The sequence below is a fragment of the Doryrhamphus excisus genome, unplaced genomic scaffold (genome assembly GCF_037039965.1).
Source record: "Doryrhamphus excisus strain RoL-2023G ecotype Guam unplaced genomic scaffold, RoL_Dexc_Guam_v1.1 HiC_scaffold_24, whole genome shotgun sequence".
Taxonomy (NCBI): domain Eukaryota; kingdom Metazoa; phylum Chordata; class Actinopteri; order Syngnathiformes; family Syngnathidae; genus Doryrhamphus; species Doryrhamphus excisus.
The window spans coordinates 557,695-581,410 of record NW_027621862.1 but is presented as its reverse complement, the minus strand read 5'-3'; the positions used below and the strand labels follow the sequence as shown (position 1 = coordinate 581,410).

The window sequence follows — 23,716 nt, the reverse complement described above, 5'->3', positions numbered from 1 at the left end:
AACGTCACAAAATGTGCCCAATAAAATCCTTTTGGGGGGGAATTAGGGGCACCTCCAACCATGATATAACAAAAACATGCAGCTCCACATGTACTGTACCTCATGTACAGTATGAGCTCTTTCTTGTGTGTGACGTGTGTGACCATGGGCAGACACTATTGTTAATCAAGGACTAACATCTGTCGTGCCACTAATTCCCCCGCCCCCCTTCTAGAAAAACCCAAAGACCCCTTGCCTTGGTGTTAAGAAGGTGCAGGGAGGACTTTTGCATCCTACAATGTAAGTGTTGGGGGGTAAACATGTTATTTGGAAGTACAAGTGTGATATGAAAGTAGCATGCTGACTGAAGCGTGTAATGTGCTTGTCTCACCCACAGGGGGCAGTGCCTACCTATCATGTGAAGGCTACAGACTTTTTGTTTGTTTTACTTTGGTCATTTCTTATGACTTTTATTGGAGTGTTTTGTCCAAATATGAAGACCCCCGGTGCAGAATACCATCTGTGGGCTTGCACTGCCCACAGACAGATGGCTGAAGGACTCCTGTTACAGGAGTTCTCAACTTTAATGAACACTTAATCCGGGACAAACAGGACAAACATTGTTTTTATACCACTGCCCTCCATTTTGTTTGCTTTTCCTGGGTTCCGTTTCAGATAAATACACATCAATTTTATCTGCTGTTTGAAATCAGGGGTCACAAAAAATGTTAGAATTATGACAGAAAATAATTGCGATAATAGCACCGTTTAATACCATATTTGAGTATAAATGTGTTAAATCATTAATTAGCAGTCTGACATATACGGAAGTTAGTTTCCGCCCCTAAAAAAAAGTTATCCCAACGGTAAGTCATACTTATGAGATTTTTAAAAATTCCAAATTCTGATATAAGTACGTCCAGAAGCTAAGTAACCAACCCAGCACAGAATAGGGAAAAAAATGGTCCAATACATGACTATATACAAATAGTCAAAAAAGAAACAAACAAGGGATTGTGGTTATGTTACAGTGCACACAGAAACAGGAAGTGCATTTTCATTAAGGCATTTCAAGCAAAAACCTGTCAAAGTGACACGTGCACCGTTAAAACACCACCACAGTGTGCAAAAGATACTTAAGAGCATAATCAGTATTACAGTAGTACATAATTTAGTACATTCTTGTTAGGAGCCACTCTGCAAGATGCACGTGCATCGTTGGACAGCAAATATAAAATAAATACACTTTTTTTCAGTAAATTCCAGTCAACTGTTCTTAATTCTTGACCTTGCAAGATAATTTCTTAGTACATCCGAATCAGTGCTATCTCAAAAATACATAAAATGACCTTCAAATGACCCATTTAAAGAGTTCCTATAGTTACTGGGCAGTTTTTGGAGCATCCTTCCTGTTCTCATCATCCATGTACATCTGCACACAGGCCCACAGCGCCCTAATGTTGCCGTCGCCAAAGCCGGTCGCGCCTCTGCGCTCAATCAGCTCCAGGAAAAAAGTGTCCTCCTCGAAGAGGGGCTTGGTAAACACCTGGAGGAGGTATCTGAGAGGGAGGAGACACACGGCGGTTGAGGAGTTAAAAGTGTTAAAGCTCACAACAAACAAAATAAGCCAGGTAATCACTTTCTGGCCTGGCTGGCTAATAAGTCTTCTTCCGGGTTGGTGTCCAGAAGAATTCCAAACTTGTGCATCATCTGGGGGTCGTATCCTGCATCCACGATCTCCTTCAGTTTTTCCCTCTGTCACACAACGCAGGGGACAGATTGGAAAAAAACATACAGATTAATTTGGGGGTTTGGTCAGTACAATTTCACTATACCATACAATATGATGCCTTGTAGTCCTTTTGGTATGAGGAGCAAAATTATGGAACGGATTGAGTCCTGATACAAGCCGTTTTTTAAGAAACAGTACAAGCAAATTGATGCCGAGATCTGCAGTGTCTGATATCACTTATTCCTGAATTTATCATCTATTGTTTTATTATTTAATACAGCATTATCTAAGGGTGCACGATAATTATCGGACCGATAAAATTAAATCAGACCATTTTTGGAAAGCCAAGGAAATACAGCTGGAATAGGTACAGATGCTGGAAGATCTAGAAAGCTTTCTGTGAGGTTTCTGTGTAGCTGCTCTGTAGGAGTCGGGGAAAAAAGTGGACTTTTGGAGAATAACACAAGAAAACATCAAAAGAATGTTGACTGCTTTGAGTCATGCCAGTCCAGTCCAGTTCAAATGTTCCGATATTAAGTTAGTTTGCCATCAAAGCTCACTTCTGGTCACATGACGGGTCGGTGATGTCATCGTTTTTAAAAAGCAGCAGATTTGCTTGTCTACACCAAACAATTCAGATTTATCCACTCTAGAAGCCGTTTAAAAATAACACTAATAATTTCAGGGCACCCAGAACGGGCTGAGATGCAGTTCTGGCCTGAAAACCGTCCTGTGTGGAAAGCCCGACTCCCACCTGAAGTACCCGGGGGACAAAACATTGGCGCCCATTGAGGCAGTCTCACACACCCCGTCCTAGACATGCATGTATTCGTTCAAACCTGGGAATAGTAGGCAGCAGGATGCAAGAAAAAGCGCACGCCAGCGTCCGTCATTGTGTGCGTCGTGGACAGGATGTCGCTCGTGTGCAGGGCAATGTGCTGGATTCCTGGAGCCCCATGCTCCTCCAAGAAGGTGTCCACCTGGTTCCTCCCTGAAAGAGCCAGATAATAGCAGCGCCAAGCGATGTTTAAACCAAACAGGTATAGTTGGTGCTGTACCTTCACCAGGTAGCGATTCCACGACGACAAACTTGCAGTCGGGCTCCTGTTTATCCTCGCTCGTTAGAGCGAGACCCATTTCACTGCATTTTAGGTACTCCATGGCGGCCAGTCGGAGTCCCTTCCCACTTTGATTGATGACAAAACCATCATCCACATTGTCATTTCTGCAAAGAGGCACACAGTGAGATGCACGGAGAAAGGTAAGAAACATCCCAATGTTAAATTAGTGTCTTACCTGTGAATGAAAAACCTCTGAAAGCCAAACATCTGCTCGTACCACCTCATGACCTGCTGGCTGATCCCTATGGGGCACGCAAGGGCGACGTGGTCCACATGTGTGACAAGACAGCCATCTCCAGAGGTACCGTGGTCCTCGTCAACGAGGTCGAAGCCAGGTAAAAAGCTACCCCTGTACTTCGTCTTGTCGATTAACGTGTGGCAGACATTCCCAACGATTGATTTAAGAACGGCGTAGATCACCTGACCTTGCTGGTCGTGTACAGTAGTAGGAGGAACCAGGAAACTGCAGCCCATGCGCCGGAGAGCATCGAACGACCCATGGACGTCCTCCACCTCAAAGCACACGTTACACGCTGTGTCCACCGGGTAGTGGGGGCTGATGTCGTAGAGGCATCCCGTCGGCTGGTTCCGGTTCTGCTTCTGGTCAAGTGTGTCTGTAACAAGCGCTGAATTCCCATTCGACGTGAAGGCAGCACCTTGATTTCTTCCCCTCTCGCTGACGACAAAAACCGACGAGCCGGTTCTGAAGGCTAGCTGTCTGCTGCGGTCCGTCAGTCTGGTCGCAATTAACTGAAGCTTAAATTTCGAGACGAAGTCGTTGGTAATTTTGTCCACGTTCGAAACGTGGAGCGAAATGTGGTGCATCCTCCTCAGGTAGGTCGCCATGTTTGTTATGACGTAGGGCAGGGGTCGTGTCCTTAAGAAGTATATGTTTGTTTTTTTATTTTTATTTTTTTCTTCTGGTCATTTTTTTGGTAATGTTGGCAATAAACCACCACGTTTGGTTATATTTAAAGTGTTATTATTGTCAGTAATGGAGTTTCATGCTGAGTTATCCAGCCCGAGACTTTACGATTATTATAAAACGTATACCCTACTTGTATTTTTATTTACAACGCTCAAAATTGCGCAAATGTGACATGTTAGCACTTTTTCATTTGAAAATGAATACATTGGAGCAACAACTTCCGTTTTGTATGTTATAGTTTCATGAAATCTGCCGTATCTCGTTGTGATCACTAGATGGCAGTGTTTGCTTCTGACACACGACTTTTTTTCTTTTTGTTAAATAAGTATCATAAGTAAATATTGTAATATAAGAAAACTAACTAAGTAGTCACACATAGATCCAAAATGTGAAAAGTTGTCAAGTTATTACCAGAACGTAATATGTTTACATAATTCAATTCGACTCAGCTTTCCCAAGAGGCAACTCTCCCACTCCCAGTGAACATGTCCTAACATAGTGTTCATATTTTCCAGGGCCGCGAACACAACGCAGTTGTCTCTTCTCATCCAATCACAATGAGCGCTGCGCCAGATGATTGGTGACGTCAGCAGGGCCAGCGTTTACTTTGGCTCCGCTAGTCTTTCGTCTCCGTGTCGCCGCCATTAAGTAACACTGGGGCAATGTAAACCTCGCAGAGTCGAGGCGTTCACAGGCCCGGCCGAGGGGGCTGTTTGTTCTGCGGAGTGGTTCATGTATCCGTATAGGTAAATATGTGAGAGAATAAAAGACGACATAATACGTCGCTTCGGGAAAGATTTGACAGAGCAGGAGGTGGAGGAGGAGGAGGAAGAAGAAGGGGGGACCGGACGAGTAGTGTTTGTTGTGGTTTTCCAACACTTGGGAAGGAGCACAGCTGCTAAACGGTGAGAGTTTGACGCCTTTTTCCACAATTAAATATGACATAATGTGTTGGGCGAGTCATTGCGAAATGCGTCAAGCTAGCCACTGCTAGCTTAAACGGCACCGAGCTAAGTGTTGTAATATTGCATCGATGTAAACACGCTTCGCGGTTGACAGTTTAAAACTCGATCGCACCAACCTAAAAATCTCAGACTAGGTTGTAGAAGATAGCTGGTGTATTAGCTTTGTCTGATTATATGATGTCAATGTGGTGCCACAGGCTGACCAGGTGATCCACAATGACAGACCAGAGGGACAAATGGGCCTGTGACTACTGCACATATGAAAACTGGCCCTCCGCCACCAAGTGCACAATGTGTCGCGCACAGAGGTCCAGGGCTCCCATCATCACAGAGGAACCTTACAAAAGCAACCCCGACCCGGACCCCGGTCATGAGTGGGACCTCCCCGCCAGTGAGGGCGGCAGCAGCCTCCTCATCTGCCCGGACTCCAGCGCCAGACCCAGGATACGCTCAGCCAGCATGGCTGAGATGGCCACCAAGTGGTCCTGTCACATGTGCACCTACTTGAACTGGCCACGGGCCATCCGCTGCACGCAGTGTCTGTGTCAGCGCCCCAAAAGCTGCAGCCCCACGGAATCACCTCACACATCGAGCTCCAACGTGGGCGGCCGCCCAGTGCTGCATCCCCCCGTGGATCCCTGCGAGGAGTACAACGACCGCAACAGGCTCAACACCCACCAGCAGCACTGGACATGCTCGTCTTGCACTTACCAGAACTCGCCCAAAACGCTCAAGTGCGTGGTGTGCAACCACCCGAAGCCGTACCACCACGAGGCCATTGAACTGGCACAGCCCGTCGATCACTCGCCCGTCATCAACGAGCAGGACCGGTTGAGGTGGAGGGCCGGTGGCGGTGGCGGCTGCAGCGGAGGCCAGGGTCAGAGGAGGTCACCTCCTTTGGCCAAGAGGGACGACCACGTCCAAATGGATTTCCAAAGGATAGAACTGGCGGCCGGAGCCATGAGCGGCAAGGAGGAGCAGGAAATGGACTTCAAGAAGCTGAAGCAGATACGGAACAGGATGAGGAAGATGGACTGGCTCTTTCTTAGTGCGTGTGCGGGTGAGTTTGACTTCTAATTGCAATGACGGGATGCTGACCTTGCACATACCCCAAATGTTGCGTGTTTTTGCTTATGCCGATTTTGACACCGGGTTCACCGAGTGCGATCTCACCTGGAAGTCCTGGTAGAGCTCCACCAAATGTATTCTCACATCCAAAGTCTCATCCTCTGTAGGTTTCACCTTCCAGCAATAATAAATGACATACATGCGCCAAACATCGCTATCATAGCAAAGCACTGCTGCTGCAGAGTGGGGACAGAATAAACAACAAACAACGGTGGAGTGAGTGCGATTTGCCCCACGCTCGCTACTCCCGCCACGATACTGAGAGGGCCTTTGAGAAGCTGAGTGTTCGCCCAGCTGGTGGCCATGAATGGGCCGGTCTGGGCAGCAGCCGTGTGGCCGCAAGGCGCTCAACACTGCATGTAAACATGACCAAAATAGACTTACTAAATGAATAAATAAAATATATATATATATATATAGATCTGATGGAGATCCATGTGGTGCGTTCTTAGCAGCATGTTTGGCTCTTCTGCTATAAATAGCAGCTGTAACTCAAATTTTAGCTGGCAGTAACAGTGCACAAATCAACTCTTTAAATGACAATAAAAAATATCTATATCTATACAACAATACCTGCACTGCTCCAGTCTCTTGGCAGGGCCATGGAATCCGTGATAAGTCAAACACAGTGACAGTAGATACAAATAACTTTTGTCTTGCTACAAGAGCCATCAGTGAAAATACTTTTTCTCCATTTCTGCTCAATATTTGTTCCCACTTGTGGCTATACTGTTACCACGCTTCTATCAAACTACAGTGTGGGCCGAGGGTCAAACAGGAAGCATGCATGTTAATCCAGACGTTAAAGGAAACTTGCGTTTGACCCCCTTGAACATATTAACTTTAAAAACTGCATTCAGATGTTGTCATGACTAATATTTCAATATGTTTGATGATCTGAAACATTTCAGTGTGTGACAAAAACAAAAATCAAGAAGGGGTCAAACACTTTTTCACTCCACCATATTGACATACTTTGCTTAAAAAGAACGTTAATCTCACCTCCTTCTCCTAGACACAAACTGGTGTCTCGTAACATGTTTATATTTTGGTGTTTTTTTATGTTTGTGAACTGTGAAGGTACCGAGGGCTTTACGCTACTCTGGTGGAGTTTTCCCAAGCGGTACAGGAAGTGTCCGGCGCCTTTGAGGCCGGCAGAGCACTTCCCCCAGTCACACACAGTACGCCTCACATTCTGTCCTGCTGCTCCACTCTCAGATTGAGAGGTGGGCACGATGATGGATGGATGGTCAGATTGCCCGAGAGTTTGTTTACGCTCATCTATCAGCTGATTTGTAACCACATTCTACCACATAGGAATAACTTTCAATTCTACTGGTAGGAGGAGGAGGTTGCATCATCAGCTTTAAATATGTTTTATTGCCACAATTGGATAACATTATCGTAGCATTAGCATATTAGCGTGATTTGTAGAGGCGGATGGATCAACGACTTTTACGTTATCGGTTGTTGACTTCACTTGACTCGGCTGCAGAAGGACTTGTGGGGATCCACGCTACACCACCAATAGTATAATGTACACTTTATGGTATTGGTCAGCTTTACAGATGCCATGTATGCTCCGTAGGCGTGTCACGAGACAAGACGACACACGAGATTGGGTCTACGAGAACGAGACAAGATGAGATTTTAACATTGCAATGCATGTTGGGAGGCAGGAAGTGAGGAAAACAGACCCGTATAAGACAAAAATGATCCGGTTCATTGACATTTATTGTGATGAATTATTATTTATTATCATTTCAGGACTAGTGGCTACAATAAAAATCTTGTGACACCCCTAATGTTTTTTTGTGACATGGTTATTTCAGTGATAGTAAAGGTTAGCTTCTGATTAGCTCCCCCTCACCGCACTGCGTCTTTGTCGTTCTGAGTTTCCCGTTTCTCCCGCAGGTGTGGTGGAAGGTGACCTGGCGACGGTGGAAGCCTACAAGTCGTCCGGCGGCGACATCGCTCGACAGCTCACGGCCGACGAGGTGCAGCTGCTGAACCGCGCGTCGGCCTTCGACGTGGGCTTCACGCTGGTCCACCTGGCCATCCGCTTCCAGAGGCAGGACATGCTCGCCATCCTCCTCACCGAGGTCGGACCCAGCAGGGATTCTCACGGGAAGGAACGAGGGAACCCGCGAGGTGGAGCCTGTGGTGACCTCTGACCTTTGTGTTTCAGGTGAACCAGCAGGCGGCCAAGTGCATTCCCTCCATGGTCTGCCCTGAGCTGACGGAGCAGATCCGAAGGGAGATTGCGGCCACGCTACACCAGCGCAAAGGAGACTTTGCCTGCTACTTCCTCACCGACCTGGTCACCTTCACGCTCCCTGCAGGTTCAGTGACCGCCTTCTTTTTGCCATGCTGCGCCTTTTAAAACCTTGGTAACGTCATCTTCTAATGGCTGTACCGTGCAGATATCGAGGACCTGCCGCCGGCCGTCCAGGAGAAACTGTTTGACGAGGTTTTGGATCGAGACGTCCAGAAAGGTGCTTCACTTTTGCTGGCCCGCCTCTTCGTACTGTAGTACATCCACCTCATCAGTGTGTGCGTCCTGTGCAGAGCTGGAGGAGGAGTCTCCTGTCATCAACTGGTCCATGGAGCTGGGCACGCGTCTGGACAGCCGCCTGTACGCCCTGTGGAACCGCACGGCTGGAGACTGTCTGTTGGATTCGGTTCTGCAGGCCACATGGGGAATCTATGACAAGGACTCGGTCCTCCGCAAGACCCTCCACGACAGCTTGCACGACTGCTCGCACTGGTGAGATGCCTGCAGGCTCAGGAGAAGCTAACAGGCTAGGAGTTAGCAGCAACTCTCATATGGAGGTCCTTCCAATCCACAGCAGTCAATAAATCAGTTTCACTACCTTAATACTTGGCGCTCCTGTGGCGTTCCTCGTGAGAGGAACATTGCTAATCCAGTATAATGTTCTAAACCAAGATAAAAAGGTACTTTTCCACCCATGGTCATGTGACGTGTTCTTACTGGGAACCTTCTTGTTGCCTTTTGAGGTTTTACACCCGCTGGAAGGAGTGGGAGTCCTGGTACTCGCAGAGCTTCGGCCTCCATTTCTCTCTGCGGGAGGAGCAGTGGCAGGAGGACTGGGCCTTCATCCTGTCTCTGGCCAGTCAGGTGACCGACCCGTTTCATCACGTATCCGTAACACACCTGCCGAGGAGCACATGAACGCATCACACCCAACACGCGTCTCATGACCTCAGGATTGAAGGCACCGTACGCAACCTTTTAGCTTTGTTTTTCGTGTCTAGCCTGGGGCGAGCCTGGAGCAGACCCACATTTTCGTGCTGGCGCATATCCTCCGCAGACCCATCATCGTCTACGGCGTGAAATACTACAAAAGCTTCCGAGGGGAGACGTTAGGCTACACCCGTTTTCAAGGTATGATGTCAGATATAATATCATTTATTATAGGCTGCACGGTGGAGGAGTGGCGTAAAGGTTGTTAGGAACCATGAAAGTAATCTCTTACTTGGATGAATAACAACAAACGTGCGGAATAAATGAAAACAGAACGTATTAGAAAGCCAAGGAAATACAGCTGGAATAAGTTTTGTGTGTGCGTGTGTGCGTGTGTGTGTGCGTGTGTGTAGGCGTGTACCTGCCGCTGCTGTGGGAACAGAGCTTCTGCTGGAAGAGCCCCATCGCTCTGGGCTACACCCGCGGCCACTTCTCGGCCCTGGTGGCCATGGAGAACGACGGCTACGACAATCGGGGCGCGGGCGCCAACCTCAACACGGACGACGACGTCACCATAACCTTCCTGCCGCTGGTGGACAGCGAGAGGAAGCTGCTGCACATCCACTTCCTGTCGGCGCAGGAGGTAAGGCCGGTTTCTCGTTTCTCGCCACTGCGGAATGAAACGTGAGGGTGAAATGTTCCTGCAGATGGGCAACGAGGAGCAGCAGGAGAAGCTGCTACGCGAGTGGCTGGACTGCTGCGTGACGGAAGGCGGGATGTTGGCCGCCATGCAGAAGAGCTCCCGCCGCCGCAACCACCCTTTGGTCACGCAGATGGTGGAGAAGTGGCTGGACCGATACCGCCAGATACGACCCTGCGCCTCGCTCTCCGACGGCGAGGAGGACGAGGACGAGGACGAGTGACAATTTCACCCCCCCGCCTCCTTCCTAGCGCACGTGTTCTCGAGCAGAGCGGAGAACCCCCGACTTGGTCGTCACGTCCTCACCTTTCAAGAAGCTCCACCCCTGAGAACAACTAGCACACATCATAGAACAGTACTTATTTAATCCTTGAGAAAACTGCACTAGATACTTTTGCTTTTGTTTGTGGTTTGCCTGACAGAAATTTAGCTCCGCCCCCTCCTCGCATCCCACCTATTTATTGACTTGACTTTGTTTTGCACAGAGTAACAGCTGCATTCTGGGAGGGGGAGGGGGAGGGGGGGTCGTGGTGGCAGCGTGGCGGCGGGGCATTGACCTCCGAGTTTACTGACAATTTTTACATTCTGACAAAATGGCGGCGCGAAAAGAGAGCCAAACACTACGCTCTCTTTCTACGGAGTGCAGTCATGTGATTAAATTTCATTCACTTGCATCTTCCTTCCTCTGGTTCTTATTTTCCTGGGATTGAACATGTCCTCAAATCCACACGCCAGTCCCAGACGGGGCGTCTGCCTCTGCAAATAAGCCCAGCACCTCAAATATTCATCTCTAGGAATAATATTAAAAATAATATTACTTACCTTTTTAACCGGTACCAGCACGGCGGCATCTGTAAAGCTGAAGTTTAAACATTTCAAACTCAAAAAGATCGGTGATTTTAACTTATTTCATATATACTGCATATATTAAAATACAATCTTTGTAATTATGGAAAACAAACATTTTCATTTAATTAAAAAATGTATTGCACAGACTATCATTAATAAACATCACAGGTCACTATATGAGGACATATAGTATGATAAGTCATAATCAGCACCATTCGGTCACCTGTGAAGGAAACGAGGAGTCGCATTAAGTTGAGGTACTTTGGCGCCCTCCTGTGGCCCACATGAAGCGTGCACCCTCTTAATAGTTGATGTAAAAATGCTGCAGTGTAAAAAAAAAAAAAAGGCCAAACAACCCCGTTTTTGTTTTTTTACATTTTTTAATTGGAACTGCACTGAATGCTAAATGTTCACCTTATACGAGAAACAAATACAAATACTCACGCTAAAATCAAAATCATCATCATCACCATCATACTGCTGCTGGCTGGCTGCCTCTGCTCTGCTGCGACGGCGGGGGGGGGGGGCACTATGGAGGAGTTGGTCTGCTATTGCTTTCACAGAGTACAGGATGCACACCCCCGACCTGCCCCCTCCCAGATAAGCCCGTCTGGCCTTGTTTGGACAGAACAAAGTCATAGAAGGAGGAGGCGAGGAGGAGGAAGAGGAGGAGTGGGCGGATCACACAGGACGAAGGTTATAGGAACATCCAACTAAGCAATCTAACAGGATTTTAACTTGTCAACACCCAAAAACTTGAGATGCACCTCTTTTTTTTTCTTTTTTTTTCTTTCCTTTTTTTAAATAATAACAGGCATTAATATTTGCCAAATAAATTGAGGGGTGGGGGGATTCCTGAGTGTTTAATCGACCCTTTACTTTTGGGATTCATCTCGGGTAATCAAGTGTCAGTTCAGTATTTATCACCAGGGAAAGACTTTTCATTCATATCCAATCAGCAATTTTCTGCCTTCTGTTGTTGGGTAAAAATATTCATAAGATAAAAGAAGAAAAAAGGGGGCGGGACTAAAAGAACATGTCAGTTACACAAGGGGGAGGGGGCATCGGGAAAGGTCCGAGAGCAAAGTGTTTTTTCCTGTCGTTGGTATGAGTTCCCGTCATGAGCTCCGAAGGTGGGGTGTCAATGGTGATGGTGGGTCCCCCCCCCCCTTGGGTCCCCCCCCAGCACAAAAAACAAAAGAAAAGAAAAAACAAAACGAGACGAGTAAAAACAAAGACTTTAAAAGTAGAAATCCACCGTCTTTTTCGGGGCAGGTGACTGTCTCATGGTCCCAGCCGGGGGCGGCTCCACGGTCCATTCCAAGTTAGGGTGGTGGTGTTGTGGGGGGGTCCCTTCTTGTCTCTGCTATTGCTCGGTGACGTGCTCTCTGGGCTCGCCGTGTTTGGATGGCTGGTTGGGCGATGGGGCCTGCGAGGGGTGGGTGCCCGAGGGCAGGGTGTGGGCGATGGGCACACCGCCCGGCACCATGCCCTCCAACGCCCCCGGGAGGCCGCCCGGTGCCACGCCCACCACGCCTGGTGGGTATCTAAAAGGAAGAGGACAGAATGTTAGCTAAATGTGCAAAAAAAAAAAATCCACATTTGTTCCGTTTTAATCCTTGAAAAGATCTGAAAGGAAGGACTTCCAAGGAAGGACTTCCAAGGAAGGACTTCCAAGGAAGGACTTCCAAGGAAGGACTTCCAAGGAAGGACTTCCAAGGAATTGCAGAGGGTGGAGGACAGGAAGAGGGATCTCCCCAAAAAGTCAATATTCCAAATAGTCATGGAGGCTAAAGGAGTGGAGGGGGGGCCACACACGTCAGTGGGGGAGGGGGCGGGGTCTAGCCAGGTGCATTTACCTGCTTACCCCATCTAGGCATTTATTTTGTCTTGGGGGGCCCCCGTTGTAACGGCCGGGAGGGTTTGGTTGGACTGGCTGCAAGGAAGACAAAACAAAAACAAAAGCATGGAGGCCCAAATGCTGACATCAGCAAAAAGTCGACTTTAGGACTTTGGGAACGAGGCACCTTCCTATTGGTGCTTCTGGAATTATTGTTTTATTAAAATATGCTTGGATGTTTTGGAGCCGAATGAAAAGGAACGTGGAAGCCAAGAAGATGGATGCGGTTCGCCTTCTGACCTGTAGGCGGCGCCATTGAGTTCCGGGTGGACGCCAGGTTGGTCCATGACAGCCCAGGGTGCCGTGGTGACGAAGAACTCCTTGTTGACGCAGTTCCTTAAGCTGTCCGGGATACGGCCTACACAAATACACAACAGTAGTACTGTGTAGTACTGTGTACTGACAGTATTTTTATTCATTTGTATTTTTTTTTTTTTTACCAGTGATGGCTCTTCGGATCTCGGTGGCGGCCGCCTCCCTCATCTCCAGGGAGGCCTGCTCGCTGTACCACGCTGTGTGGGGGGTGCAGATCAGGTTGGGGGCGTCTTTCAGGGGCCCTTGAGCAAAACTACACCCACGCACACAAACAACAAGAGAGAAAATACTATAAGACGACAAAGTATTGCAATATTGTAACTCTTCTAGCTATTTATTCTTCTATAACTCTTGACTTATTTGACAGTAAAAATAACAAAAATGATCATTTCTATCTCATGGAACAGTATGACATGAGATGATGAACAAGAGGAATTAAAATATATATTTTAAATTCAGGTTGTATATGATGAATCACTTATTTTCTTGCAAAAAAAATACATGTTTTATGCTGTTATGCTTAGTTTAAGATGTAATCAACACATATAAAAAGAATCAAGACTAATTAATGGCATTTTTTAAATAATACAAATAATAAATAAATACATACATTCCTAAAAATAATTATAAGTCAAAGTAATAATTATGTAAAGTAATAAACAAGTAAATCCATAAAAAATAATAGCAATATTACCACTACTTACAAAAATAAACGCTTTAATATTAATAATAAAAAATACAAAAACATGTCTAATGCAAACCAAAACTATTTATATGATAAAAAAATGATAAAAACAATCAGGATATTTGTAATAATAATAATAATAATAATAACACTCATCATGTAAAACAACAAAATCATGTAAAATAATCCATAACAATCTTAACAATACTACCACTACTTACAATATATACTTTAATAATTATAATAATTAATAATAAAAATGAATATATATTATTATAAAAGCAGACACTAAATGAATACCTGATAATAGTAACAATACTACTTCTAATCATAAATATCATAAATGAAAAAAGACCAGTAATATTTGATTTATGAGTTTATCCATAATTCTATCAATTTTAATAACTTCCTCCACGCATAGAGCTTCAAAAGGTGCACATTTTCCTTTAATAAAAGAAATAGACGAACTAACGTGAAGGGTTCCGTCTCGTGGACGTCCAAGGCGGCCCCGCGTATCCGGCCCTCCTTCAAGGCCTGGGCCAGGGCCTTCTCGTCCACCAGGCCCCCCCTGGCCGTGTTGACCAGGAACGCTCCTTGGCGCATCTTAAGGGGAAAGAGGAACGCTCTTTATTTCTGTCAGTACTCCCCGCCTCCCCCCGTGAGGCTGGAGGCGGAGCTAGTGAGGCGGCGTGGCGATGCGGACCTGTTTGATGGTGAAGTCGTTGATGAGGTGGTGGTTGTGCTCGTTCAGGTTGCAGTGCAGGGACACGCAGTCGCTCTGGTAGAGGAGGTCCTGCAGGGTGTAGACGCGCTGGACGCCCAGCGAGCGCTCCAGGCCGTCCTGAAGGTACGGGTCGTAGAAGATCACGTTGAAGCCGAACACCTTGGCCCGCACCGCCACCGCCTGGCCCGAACGACCTGGGGACGGGACACACGCCATGATGACTACCGTTGATGACAATGTCTGGGAGGGGGGGGGGGGGCAGCCTGAGTAGGTCTCAGAGGGACCACATGCATGCGGGCCCAGATAAGGTGGCACGAAGCTGGAAGACGGAGCGCATCTGGCAGCTCGCCCGTGTTGAGAGCTCAGAGTGACGCCATCGCTAATCGGCAGCAGCGACACGGCCTGCCGCCATGAGAGGGAGGGGGCCATAATGGAGATATAACAGCCGCCCGAGGGGGGCCTGGACAGACAACCTTGAGATGAACCTTATCAAGGGGGCGGGAAGCAGGATATGAAGGCCCACCAGAGAAGAAGCGACATGATAAAGAAGAATAGAAGGTTAGCTTGGGTTAGCTTGGGTTAGCTTGGGTTAGCTTGCGTGTGAACGGCGGTGATAAGACGTCCAAAAGCAACAGGACGGTTACTCACCGAAACCGATGAGGCCCAGAGTCTCGCCCCGAATTCGGGCGGCGCCGGACGCCACCTCGCGGATCTGTTCCACGCTCTGCACTCGCGTGCCTTCCCGGAGAGCCTGGTAGAGCCAAGTGTTCCGTCGGTAGAGGTTCAGGATGTGGCAGAGGGTGGAGTCCGCCGTCTCCTCCACGGCCGCCGAGGGGATGTTGCACACCGCGATGCCTGGGGGGCGGAAGTGGGGGGCGGGGGGTCACAACGTGGCGACTGACCAGACTGTTGGACACGACCGCCAACTCATAAACAGCACGGTGCTCCTATCTTCACATCTTCACATCAGGCTTCTGGGCATGCCCAGCCGGGAGGGATTACGCCTCACAGCTGGCTGGGAACCAGGAAGTCTGGGCTTCCCTCCTGAGACTGCTGCCCCCGCGACCCGGACGCGGGTAAACAGGAAAATGGATGGATGGGTCTTAATAACGGCAGAGCATTCACGTCATATAGAGGATCTTTGACTCGTGTATTAGCAGTAGGTCGTGTCATTTAGAGGATCTTTGACTACTGTTTTTGTAGTAGGGTCTTAAAAACAGCCGAGCAATCCTGTCATATAGAGGATCTTTGACTAGCCTTTTTGCAGTCGGTTCTTTAAAACAGAGGAGCAAAATCCTTTCATATAGAGGATCTTTGACTCGTGTATTAGAAGTAGGTAGTGTCATATAGAGGATCTTTGACTCGTGTATTAGCAGTAGGTAGTGTCATATAGAGGATCTTTGACTCGTGTATTAGAAGTAGGTAGTGTCATATAGAGGATCTTTGACTCGTGTATTAGAAGTACGTAGTGTCATATAGAGGATCTTTGACTCGTGTATTAGAAGTACGTAGTGTCATATAGAGGATCTTTGACTACCGTTTTTGTCGTAGGGTCTGAGCAATCCTGTCTGAGCAACAGCTGAGCAATCCTGTCATATAGAGGATCTTTGACCTGTGTGTTAGTGGTAGGTAGCACCACGGTCCTGTCATACAGAACAGTTCTGGTTAGTTTTTGTCCCAGGTCCTTCAAAATAGCAGTGTGGTTCTGTCATTTAGAGGATCTTTGACGTTAAGACGTTTGACTTTCAAGTTAATTAAGATAAAAAAGGGGGGGGGTGTCCAATATCAGCATTAAAATGCAATATTGCTTACGGAAATTGAAAGTTGGACAATATCGTTTTTCGATAAAAAGGCAAATATCGTACATAGGTAGCCACTGTTTTGGGACTACTGATATAAAGGATCTTTGACAAGCATTTTAACAGCACGTCTTTCTGTCCGATATAGAGGATCTATGTTCTTGTCTTGACTAATTCCAAGTTCCTGCACTTGTGTGCGTCCTTGTGCCCTCATCCTGCTCTGTACCACACGGAAAAGCCGGAAAAGCCACACGGGACATCGAGAGCAGCCTCTCCAGTGAATAGGACGCCTTTTCTACTTCCTGCTAAGATCACTCGTACGAGTCCGTGGTCGTTCCTGAGTGGCTGACAGGTAGATGAACAATCTCGTATCGGCAGCTTCGCCAAACTGGAAAAGCCTCTTGGAGGCGGCGAGCGGCCGCCTGCTGATAGGAGAACTTCAGAAGAAGGACTCTCGTCTTTCTACTTCCTATCTCGCTGGAACATTCCAGCACACGGACGCCGGACGCCATTCATCCGGTGTTCGATACCGCCGCTCACTTTGGTATTTGTGTCAGGGATCAGATTCAGTACATAACGTCCATAATGCTGGTGTCCATAACATTGTGATGATGATGATGATGATGATGTGCGGCGTCCATACCGAGCTCTCCGGCGGCCTTGATGTCGATGTTGTCGTAGCCACTGCCGATGCGGATGATGATGCGTAGTGCTTTGAACTTCTCCAGGTCCTCTCTGGTCAAGGTGATGGTGTGGTACATCATGGCCCCCACTGCCTCGTTCAGCACCTGCCAACCACACCCCCCCCCCCTTTATCAATGTCTGCCCCTCCGAGTCCCCCATGTGACACGATGTCACAGGATTTCCTTCCCGGAATGCCATGAACGGCATGACGGAGGACACTGAAGGAACATTGGAAGGAAGTGAAGTATGAATTAGCCCCGCCTCTCCGCATCGCCGCATCCGGGCCCCTGGAAGACCAGATTGGACTTTTCCAATCTCCTGCACGCCCTCCGGCTATCTCGCCTTATTACGGGGAAGTGGCCAATCCACTAGCGAGGTGAACATTATAATCATGTTTTGGCTGATATGGCGACATTAAAACACACACACACACACACACGCACACGCACACACACACACACACACATTGTGCGTCTATCTCCTCGAGTCTTTGATTGAATTGATCTCCTCCATGGTTTGTTTGTTTTAATATGTTCCACTTTCATAAACAAAAGCAGCAAAAAACAAAGCGGCGTCTGCGAGACGGAGGGAAAGATGAAAGATAGCACGTTAGCGATAGCCGTCTCCTATATTGGCGAGCAGCCGCGGCGGCGCTGCACGAGAAGCAATAAAGACGGCGTGGACAAGCCCGGGTAATTACAGCGTATCCCCCGCCATGCAGGACGCTCTATTAGGAACACGCCACTCATGTCCGCATCATCAGCCGCGCCATCGAGTGACATCAACTCATACGCTCGTACTTTTAATGCCAATGAAGGCAATACTGCAGTACTGTTGGCGGCACGCAACTACAATATTAACACCGCTGATCGTTTAGTTTATGTCCAACATTACAGTACGTCACATAAGGACGTAGCTTATGATAATAAAAAAAATAGGATTTTACAAGAACAGGAAGTGAAGAATGGATGATACATTTACCAGGCTAGGACATTAGCTAATATTATGAGGTCAAAAAATACATAAAAATATCCATCCATACATTTTCTATGCCGCTTATCCTCACTAGGTCTCGTTTTTATGTTATTGGTGACAAAGTATATTAATAAACAAAGTGAATTAACTAACATTTTCTCCTTACTTTTTAGCATTTTTGTAAACAAATATTTCAACTTCTACTTTAAATATTATTTCATCGGAATATTTTGACTTTATTTTTACTTTTACCCGACCAAACTTTTCTTTTCTATAATTGCAAAAGTCGTTTTTGCTTTGTTTGTTTCACATAATAACCCCCATCCATTCATTTTCTATGCTGCTTATCCTCACTAGGATGCTGGAGCCTATCCCAGCTGTCTTGGGGCGAGAGGCGGGGTCCACCCTGGACTGGTGGCCAGCCAATCACAGGGCACATATAGACAAACAACCATTCACACTCACATTCATACCTATGGACAATTTGGAGTGGCTAATTAACCTAGCATGTTTTGTACCAGGAGAACATGCAAGGAGGGATTCGAACCCGGTCTTCCCGAACTCCTGACCGTGTGACCAACATCATCCACCATGCATATCATGTCTCATGATATTTTGTCAAATTATTGCTCTTTTTTCCAATTTGCTGTTGTTGTTTTTTTACTTTTTATGTGTAATATTATTTTTAGAATGTGAAAGGGTCAGTAAAAAAGTAGCCGTGGACGTATATGGCCCATGGGCCGCACTTTGGGTAACCCTCCATTATATTAGTACATAAAATAGTAAAAAGAAATACTATAAATACTAAAATACTAAATAGTATTCCTAAGAATATAAAAGTAAACAAAGAGACAAATAAGTGCATGAACTTTATGAAGCACGTTCCTACCTTCTCGTGGATCTCCTGCGTGGACTGTGCATCACAGAAGGCAACAGTGGCCAGGTCCTTCAGGATGGGCATCTCCACGGTGCAGTCACGCCCGTCCAGCAGCGCCACCAGGGGGCGTGGATGCATTGGCCCGTTCATGATTTGGGGGCGGATGCCTGGAGACAGGTGGAGAAAAAGAAGGTAAGATTGATGAGATGGTACGTGAGCTTGGGTCTATGGGAATGAAATATCTAACACATCTTGGCCACCAAAGTCCATTCTCCATTCTCCATGGTGCTAAGACCCGCGTATTAGCTTCTGGATCCGGCAAAGTGCCCCACGTCAAACCTTTGCACGTGTCCTGACCTTCACTCCCCAGCAGCGGCGTGCATCCGGGTGCTCATGCAGCCTGATGGAGGGGAACCACTTTGAACCCAAATTTAGGGGCCACTTGCTGCTAGGGTTCTCCAACAGACACAAACGGATGGACGGGGAGGTCAAATACATAAAAACAAAGCTCCCGTGAGACATTGAAGGACAGCGAGGACAAGAGTAAGTCGGAGTCTCACAGGATCGGGGGAGGCGGTGTCGCCTCCCATCCGCCTGTTGTCATGGTGATCACTTAACAGGCTTTGGCTGCCAGTTAAAGCGCACCGTCTTCCCGGAGCCCTTCATCGCCTTTGCACGAGCGACAGGTGCCTTCCTCGCGTCACGTAGGACTCGCACGGACTCGCACGGACGCAAACATGACTGCCACCCCGGTGGGAGAGGTGGGGGCGCCGGGACCAGGCTTCATCTGTGACTGACACCATGTTGAATAATGATAGCGGCAGCTGGTAAAGACAGGAGCATCACACCAAAGCCAGGGACACTAAATGAGTGTTGATTTACTCCGGGGGTGTCCAAGCAGCAGGCGGGGAGTCTTTTATGTTGTTCTTTAATAAAAAAATATGAAGAAAATGTTTTTTTCTTTAAATATTTTTAATGTGAACATATTTTTCTCCATGTTTCTGTATTGAGGCATTGGTGAAAATGTTTGATCGGAAGTGTAATGCTGCACTCTTCTACTCCAGTGGGCGCTAACTGCTGGATGGGGTGTGACTTCAGGCAAGAGGCGGGGTCCACCCTGGACACATATAGACAAACAACCATTCACACTCACATTCATACCTATGGACAATTTGGAGTCGCTAATTAACCTAGCATGTTTTTGGAATGGGGGAGGAAACCGGAGTACCCGGAGAAAACAAAAGCCACGCATGCACGGGGAGGACATGCAAATCAAGTGTGGAATTGAACTCGGGTCTCCTAGCTGTGAGGCCTGTGCGCTAACCACTCGACCACTGTGCAGCCAACAGTAAACCAATCACCACAAAATTTTGTACACACCTTTAGGGACTGACAAGCATGGGTGTCAAATTTGAGCAAAATTGATGGAAAAATATGGCGCTCATGAAGAAAAATGTCTTTGTGACTGAGCAACTATGAATCCATAAGTTACTGTTTTGCTAATGATTTAAACATTTTGAGAATATTTATATTCCATGCAACATTCCCTGAAGTCCTTGAAGCGTAACAAAATAAAACCCAACCTGAAGTGGAAATAAAATATAATTTCTATCAATATCAAAGCTAATTTATTCTGTACCATTTTGTAATGCAACCTGGTCAGCGACAGGCGACAACAAGCAATGACGCCATTCCAATCAAGTCAATACCAGGTAGAGCGGCATCAATGAGGGATCATATTATGGCGAAACTAACGATTAGTTGGTAGTTGAACATGCTAGCATGTCCTAGAAAGCCTTTTTGGACATTTCCAGCCGCCTTTAACCGGACACCAGCAGCGGAACAACAACATTTGTGAGGATTAGGATGTGTAAACGTGTTACAGTGAATCGAGCCGTCGCCGCACGGCTCCAATTCCGCCGGCAATAAATATCAAAAACACATTGCTACTTGTACCGTGAAGTGACAAATGCTCTCTTGCAGCGTCGGTTTCAACAGCGCTGGAAGAGAACAGCTCCTTTGAGAAAAAAAAAAAAAGTGTGTTTGTTCAGCATGTTCACCGCAGGCTGTGGAAGTGGAAGTGGAAGCGGAAGTGGAAGTGGAAGTGGAAGAGCAGCAGGTGAGATTCGCAACACGACAATACGACCACATCAGCTCATGTCGCTTTTAGCAGTCCTTTCCTTTCTTGTGTGTGTGTGTGTGTGTGTGTGTGTGTGTGTGTGAGACTCGGGACGCATGCATTTTCACAGCAGCTGTCGCTTCGCCGAGCGCCAAGGGACTAAAAGCCCACAAGAAAGCCCCCAACATGCATGAATAATGACAGTAATGTCAAATCACAGTCTCCTATCATCATATCAGTCAGCAGCATTGTTGCCTATTAGAAGCTTTATGATGACTGAAATATTCTGCGACCGCTGGCAACTCATTTTATGACAGAACGAGAAAGCTGCCATGGTCGTAAAAGTCAAATAAGTACGTAGCAGAACGTTGAGGAATTGTACAAAAGTCATGTTAATCGGAAAGGACGTACACAGGAGAGCTGTAGGAAAATCATTTCACATTATCAACGTCATAAATGACAGCAAAGGGAGGGGCTGTTCACTGGACTGAAGTTATTATTATTATTATTTTTTACTTTTAACTTTAATGAGTGGAGAGAAGGAAAACATAACTCTTTTAAATAACCAAGTATATTGTAAGTATAAAAGCAATGTACTAATAGCAGTGCCCATTTCGGTAAGAAGTCCCTTCTCAGAGCTGTAGCGTTTGACGCCCCTGCACAACTTGAAACTTTCATGTTTGGTGCTCTTGTATTGAAGCGTTTTTTTTTCTTCTTAAAATCTGGCAGATCCCGTTTGACGGTTACCAGGCACCACTTCCAACCTTCATCCGTGGGTCCCTATGACCGTCGCGTAAACATCGTAAATAACATCACTGACAAACGTTGGCGGGAACGCCTCTTACGGAGCGTGAATGGAGACTTTTCTATACTTTTTCACAACTGGAATATTAAAAAAAAATCATATTCCATGCTATAAAAGCCTTACTTTTCGAGGAACCCTGAGTCAGCTGCAAACTGCTCAGCTAGCATTGATAGCGCTGATGAGTTCATGGTAAACAACAGTACAGCAACACTTTTACAGTGCATACAGAGGTAGTTTCAGATGTCGGATACCTGCCAAAAAAATAACAAAACGACAATGTCATGTGACCTGGTGCTAATAATTTGCGTCTGTGGACCACACTCCGCCAACAAAAAATAATATTTTGGTCAATTCAAGCACATCGTTTTAAATTGGTAGCCCAAATTAGCCGTTATGCTAACTTCTATGCAATGGGAGAATCGTAAATGTCCTTTTAACCTCGCTATAAGAATCGTTTTATAACATTTTGGCTTCCTAAGCTGTGTGTCCTCATTCAGATGTGGGCTGGTGTGGAAAGAAAAGGTGGATTCAGGTTTCTGGAGTCCTTTGAGGTGTTTTGTTTGTATGAAATACTTTTTGCTCCTAAAAAAAGGACGACTATCATCTCTGTCAGGAAAGTGGGTCACAATGGAAGTTATTTTGGAAATGAAATGACGATACTTTTGTATACCCGGAATTGAATTGCGCTGCTTCTGTGGAAGCACAGACAGAAGGAGGCGGTGGTAGGTGGCACCGCCAGGAACACTTAGTCACAGTCTGGCAACGGACGCGGCCGAGATGAGGCCAGACTTTCCATTATTATGTGGCTACCGCTGCTGCTGCCGCTTGGGAGGAAGGGGAAAAAATGCTGCGGCCAGAAAGATGAACAGACCAGACCAGACAATCTCTCCATCACATTATCTTCATCTGTGGTTGCTGGTTGCCGAGCAACCACAAGCTGCTGATTGCAGGTGGCTTTTTCTGCAGATGACCGTTACTGTTGTTCTTTCATATTTCTACTCAATCTTTCCCGCTCATGGGTACCGCATACTGGGAATACATTGTAAAACAAACAAAACAGGCTTCACTACACATCTTAAAATATAGCCCTTCTAACAGTAATCAACTTCAAATGCTATATGTGCCCTGTGATTGGCTGGCCACCAGTCCACGGTGGACCCCGCCTCTCACCCCATGACAGCTGGGATAGGCTCCAGCACCCCCGCGACCCCAGTGAGGATAAGCGTTAGAAAATGAATGAGTGAACTGTTTGAAGTTGTGGACTTCTATGACGTCAACAGGCTTCACTACACATCTTAAAATAAAGCCCTGCCAACTACATCAGTCAGGTTAGAAGCCCAGCACGATAGCTAAGCTAGTGGTGCTAATGTTTGCGTCCCACTCCTAAATGTCACGTTGCTGTATGTGATCTATGGCGTGGATTCTAAACTGGCGGCTCCTGGGTTGCGGAGGCGTTTTCAGTGGGCAAAAAATGGAAAAATAGTGGAATGACCTGATGAAGCAACGTTCCATTGGACTTTGAGTAACCTGCCTAAATTCCAGCATCAAGGCCAGATGGACTACCATACAGGTACTATACATTTGCATTAGTAGCCTGAACAAGGCACACTAACACACATAGTTGGCTGCCGGCCCACAACATGAGGAGCAGAGGCTTGGCATCAAACACAGATTGCACTTGGGTGACATAGCGGCGTTTCCGCCCTTTTTTCTCCAACTAATGGCGCCCTGCCAGCATTTGTACCTCGAGTTCAGCGAGGCAATACGACTCATTTTACGACTAAACTCAAGCTCGCACACAACAACTACACCAACCGGGTGGCAGCGCGAGGTCACAGAGGCTGGCGGGGTGGGGGGTGTCGGGGGGTTGAGTGAGCGAGCCTTTGTTGGCAGTCCTTCCCTCCCCTTCTCTTCTCTTGGCCCAAAAAGTAGCACACAAAGGCCACTTGTCCCACGCCGCCACGAGTGCCCCACCCGGCTGCCAGCCACGCCGAGGCAAGCCCCTGCCAAGAAAACCAGTGCACTCCTCACAAACAAAAGCACTCAGAGAACAGCTCTCGCTCCCGTTCCCGTTCCCGTTCCACCTCCATGTTCCCGCTTTTTTCACTCTTTTGGCATTCCACCAACTTGCAGCCCGGGAAGTGGAAACATGAAGTGTAGTGGGCGCGGGATGCCAAAATGCCAACAACACTACATTGCTGACCACACACTCTCTCTCCTCCCTCT

At 47.0% G+C, this 23,716-nt stretch overlaps 3 protein-coding genes across 10 annotated transcripts in view; 1 reads left to right on the top strand and 2 right to left on the bottom strand.

Annotated features, from left to right (window-relative positions):
* Positions 1-999: 999 nt before the first annotated feature.
* hpdl (4-hydroxyphenylpyruvate dioxygenase-like) lies at positions 1,000-3,708 on the bottom strand. The gene is made up of 5 exons (XM_058062601.2): positions 3,008-3,708; positions 2,770-2,936; positions 2,551-2,702; positions 1,619-1,734; positions 1,000-1,538 (listed from the first exon to the last, which is right to left on the bottom strand). The coding sequence occupies exons 1-5, from the start codon at positions 3,676-3,678 to the stop codon at positions 1,361-1,363; spliced, it is 1,284 nt and encodes a 427-aa protein (XP_057918584.2). The 5' UTR covers positions 3,679-3,708; the 3' UTR covers positions 1,000-1,360.
* A 628-nt stretch (positions 3,709-4,336) lies between these two features.
* On the top strand, positions 4,337-10,656 carry zranb1a (zinc finger, RAN-binding domain containing 1a). Its single transcript, XM_058062600.2, has 10 exons — positions 4,337-4,665; positions 4,923-5,785; positions 7,768-7,955; positions 8,042-8,195; positions 8,277-8,348; positions 8,422-8,620; positions 8,872-8,992; positions 9,130-9,259; positions 9,472-9,701; positions 9,766-10,656. The coding sequence occupies exons 2-10, from the start codon at positions 4,942-4,944 to the stop codon at positions 9,979-9,981; spliced, it is 2,154 nt and encodes a 717-aa protein (XP_057918583.2). The 5' UTR covers positions 4,337-4,665; positions 4,923-4,941; the 3' UTR covers positions 9,982-10,656.
* A 280-nt stretch (positions 10,657-10,936) lies between these two features.
* ctbp2l (C-terminal binding protein 2, like) overlaps positions 10,937-23,716 on the bottom strand; it is a 59,972-nt gene continuing 47,192 nt past the window's right edge. For 4 of the 8 annotated variants that reach the window (XM_058062595.2, XM_058062596.2, XM_058062594.2 and 1 more), the window contains 8 exons: positions 18,579-18,733; positions 16,674-16,818; positions 14,880-15,086; positions 14,211-14,425; positions 13,980-14,110; positions 12,948-13,075; positions 12,748-12,865; positions 10,950-12,154 (listed from right to left, as the gene is read on the bottom strand). In XM_058062595.2, the coding sequence (XP_057918578.2) occupies positions 11,974-12,154; positions 12,748-12,865; positions 12,948-13,075; positions 13,980-14,110; positions 14,211-14,425; positions 14,880-15,086; positions 16,674-16,818; positions 18,579-18,733 (1,280 nt within the window). In that variant the 3' untranslated portion in view covers positions 10,950-11,973. Of the gene's footprint in view, positions 12,155-12,466; positions 12,544-12,747; positions 12,866-12,947; positions 13,076-13,979; positions 14,111-14,210; positions 14,426-14,879; positions 15,087-16,673; positions 16,819-18,578; positions 18,734-23,716 lie in introns of all 8 variants that reach the window. The other 4 variants (XM_058062598.2, XM_058062592.2, XM_058062593.2 and 1 more) reach the window with 3 other exon arrangements.

What these genes read in the sequence shown, in the direction of transcription:
- zranb1a (XM_058062600.2), top strand. Translation starts at nt 4,942, where the DNA reads ATGACAGACCAGAGGGACAAATGGGCCTGTGACTACTGCACATATGAA. An exon ending in TCGCCATCCTCCTCACCGAG is followed by an intron (nt 7,956 to 8,041) that starts GTCGGACCCAGC and finishes TTTGTGTTTCAG; the next exon opens with GTGAACCAGCAGGCGGCCAA. An exon ending in ACTTCCTGTCGGCGCAGGAG is followed by an intron (nt 9,702 to 9,765) that starts GTAAGGCCGGTT and finishes ATGTTCCTGCAG; the next exon opens with ATGGGCAACGAGGAGCAGCA.
- hpdl (XM_058062601.2), bottom strand. Translation starts at nt 3,678, where the DNA reads ATGGCGACCTACCTGAGGAGGATGCACCACATTTCGCTCCACGTTTCG. An exon ending in CTGCTGCCTACTATTCCCAG is followed by an intron (nt 1,735 to 2,550) that starts GTTTGAACGAAT and finishes GTTGTGTGACAG; the next exon opens with AGGGAAAAACTGAAGGAGAT. An exon ending in TTAGCCAGCCAGGCCAGAAA is followed by an intron (nt 1,539 to 1,618) that starts GTGATTACCTGG and finishes CCTCCCTCTCAG; the next exon opens with ATACCTCCTCCAGGTGTTTA.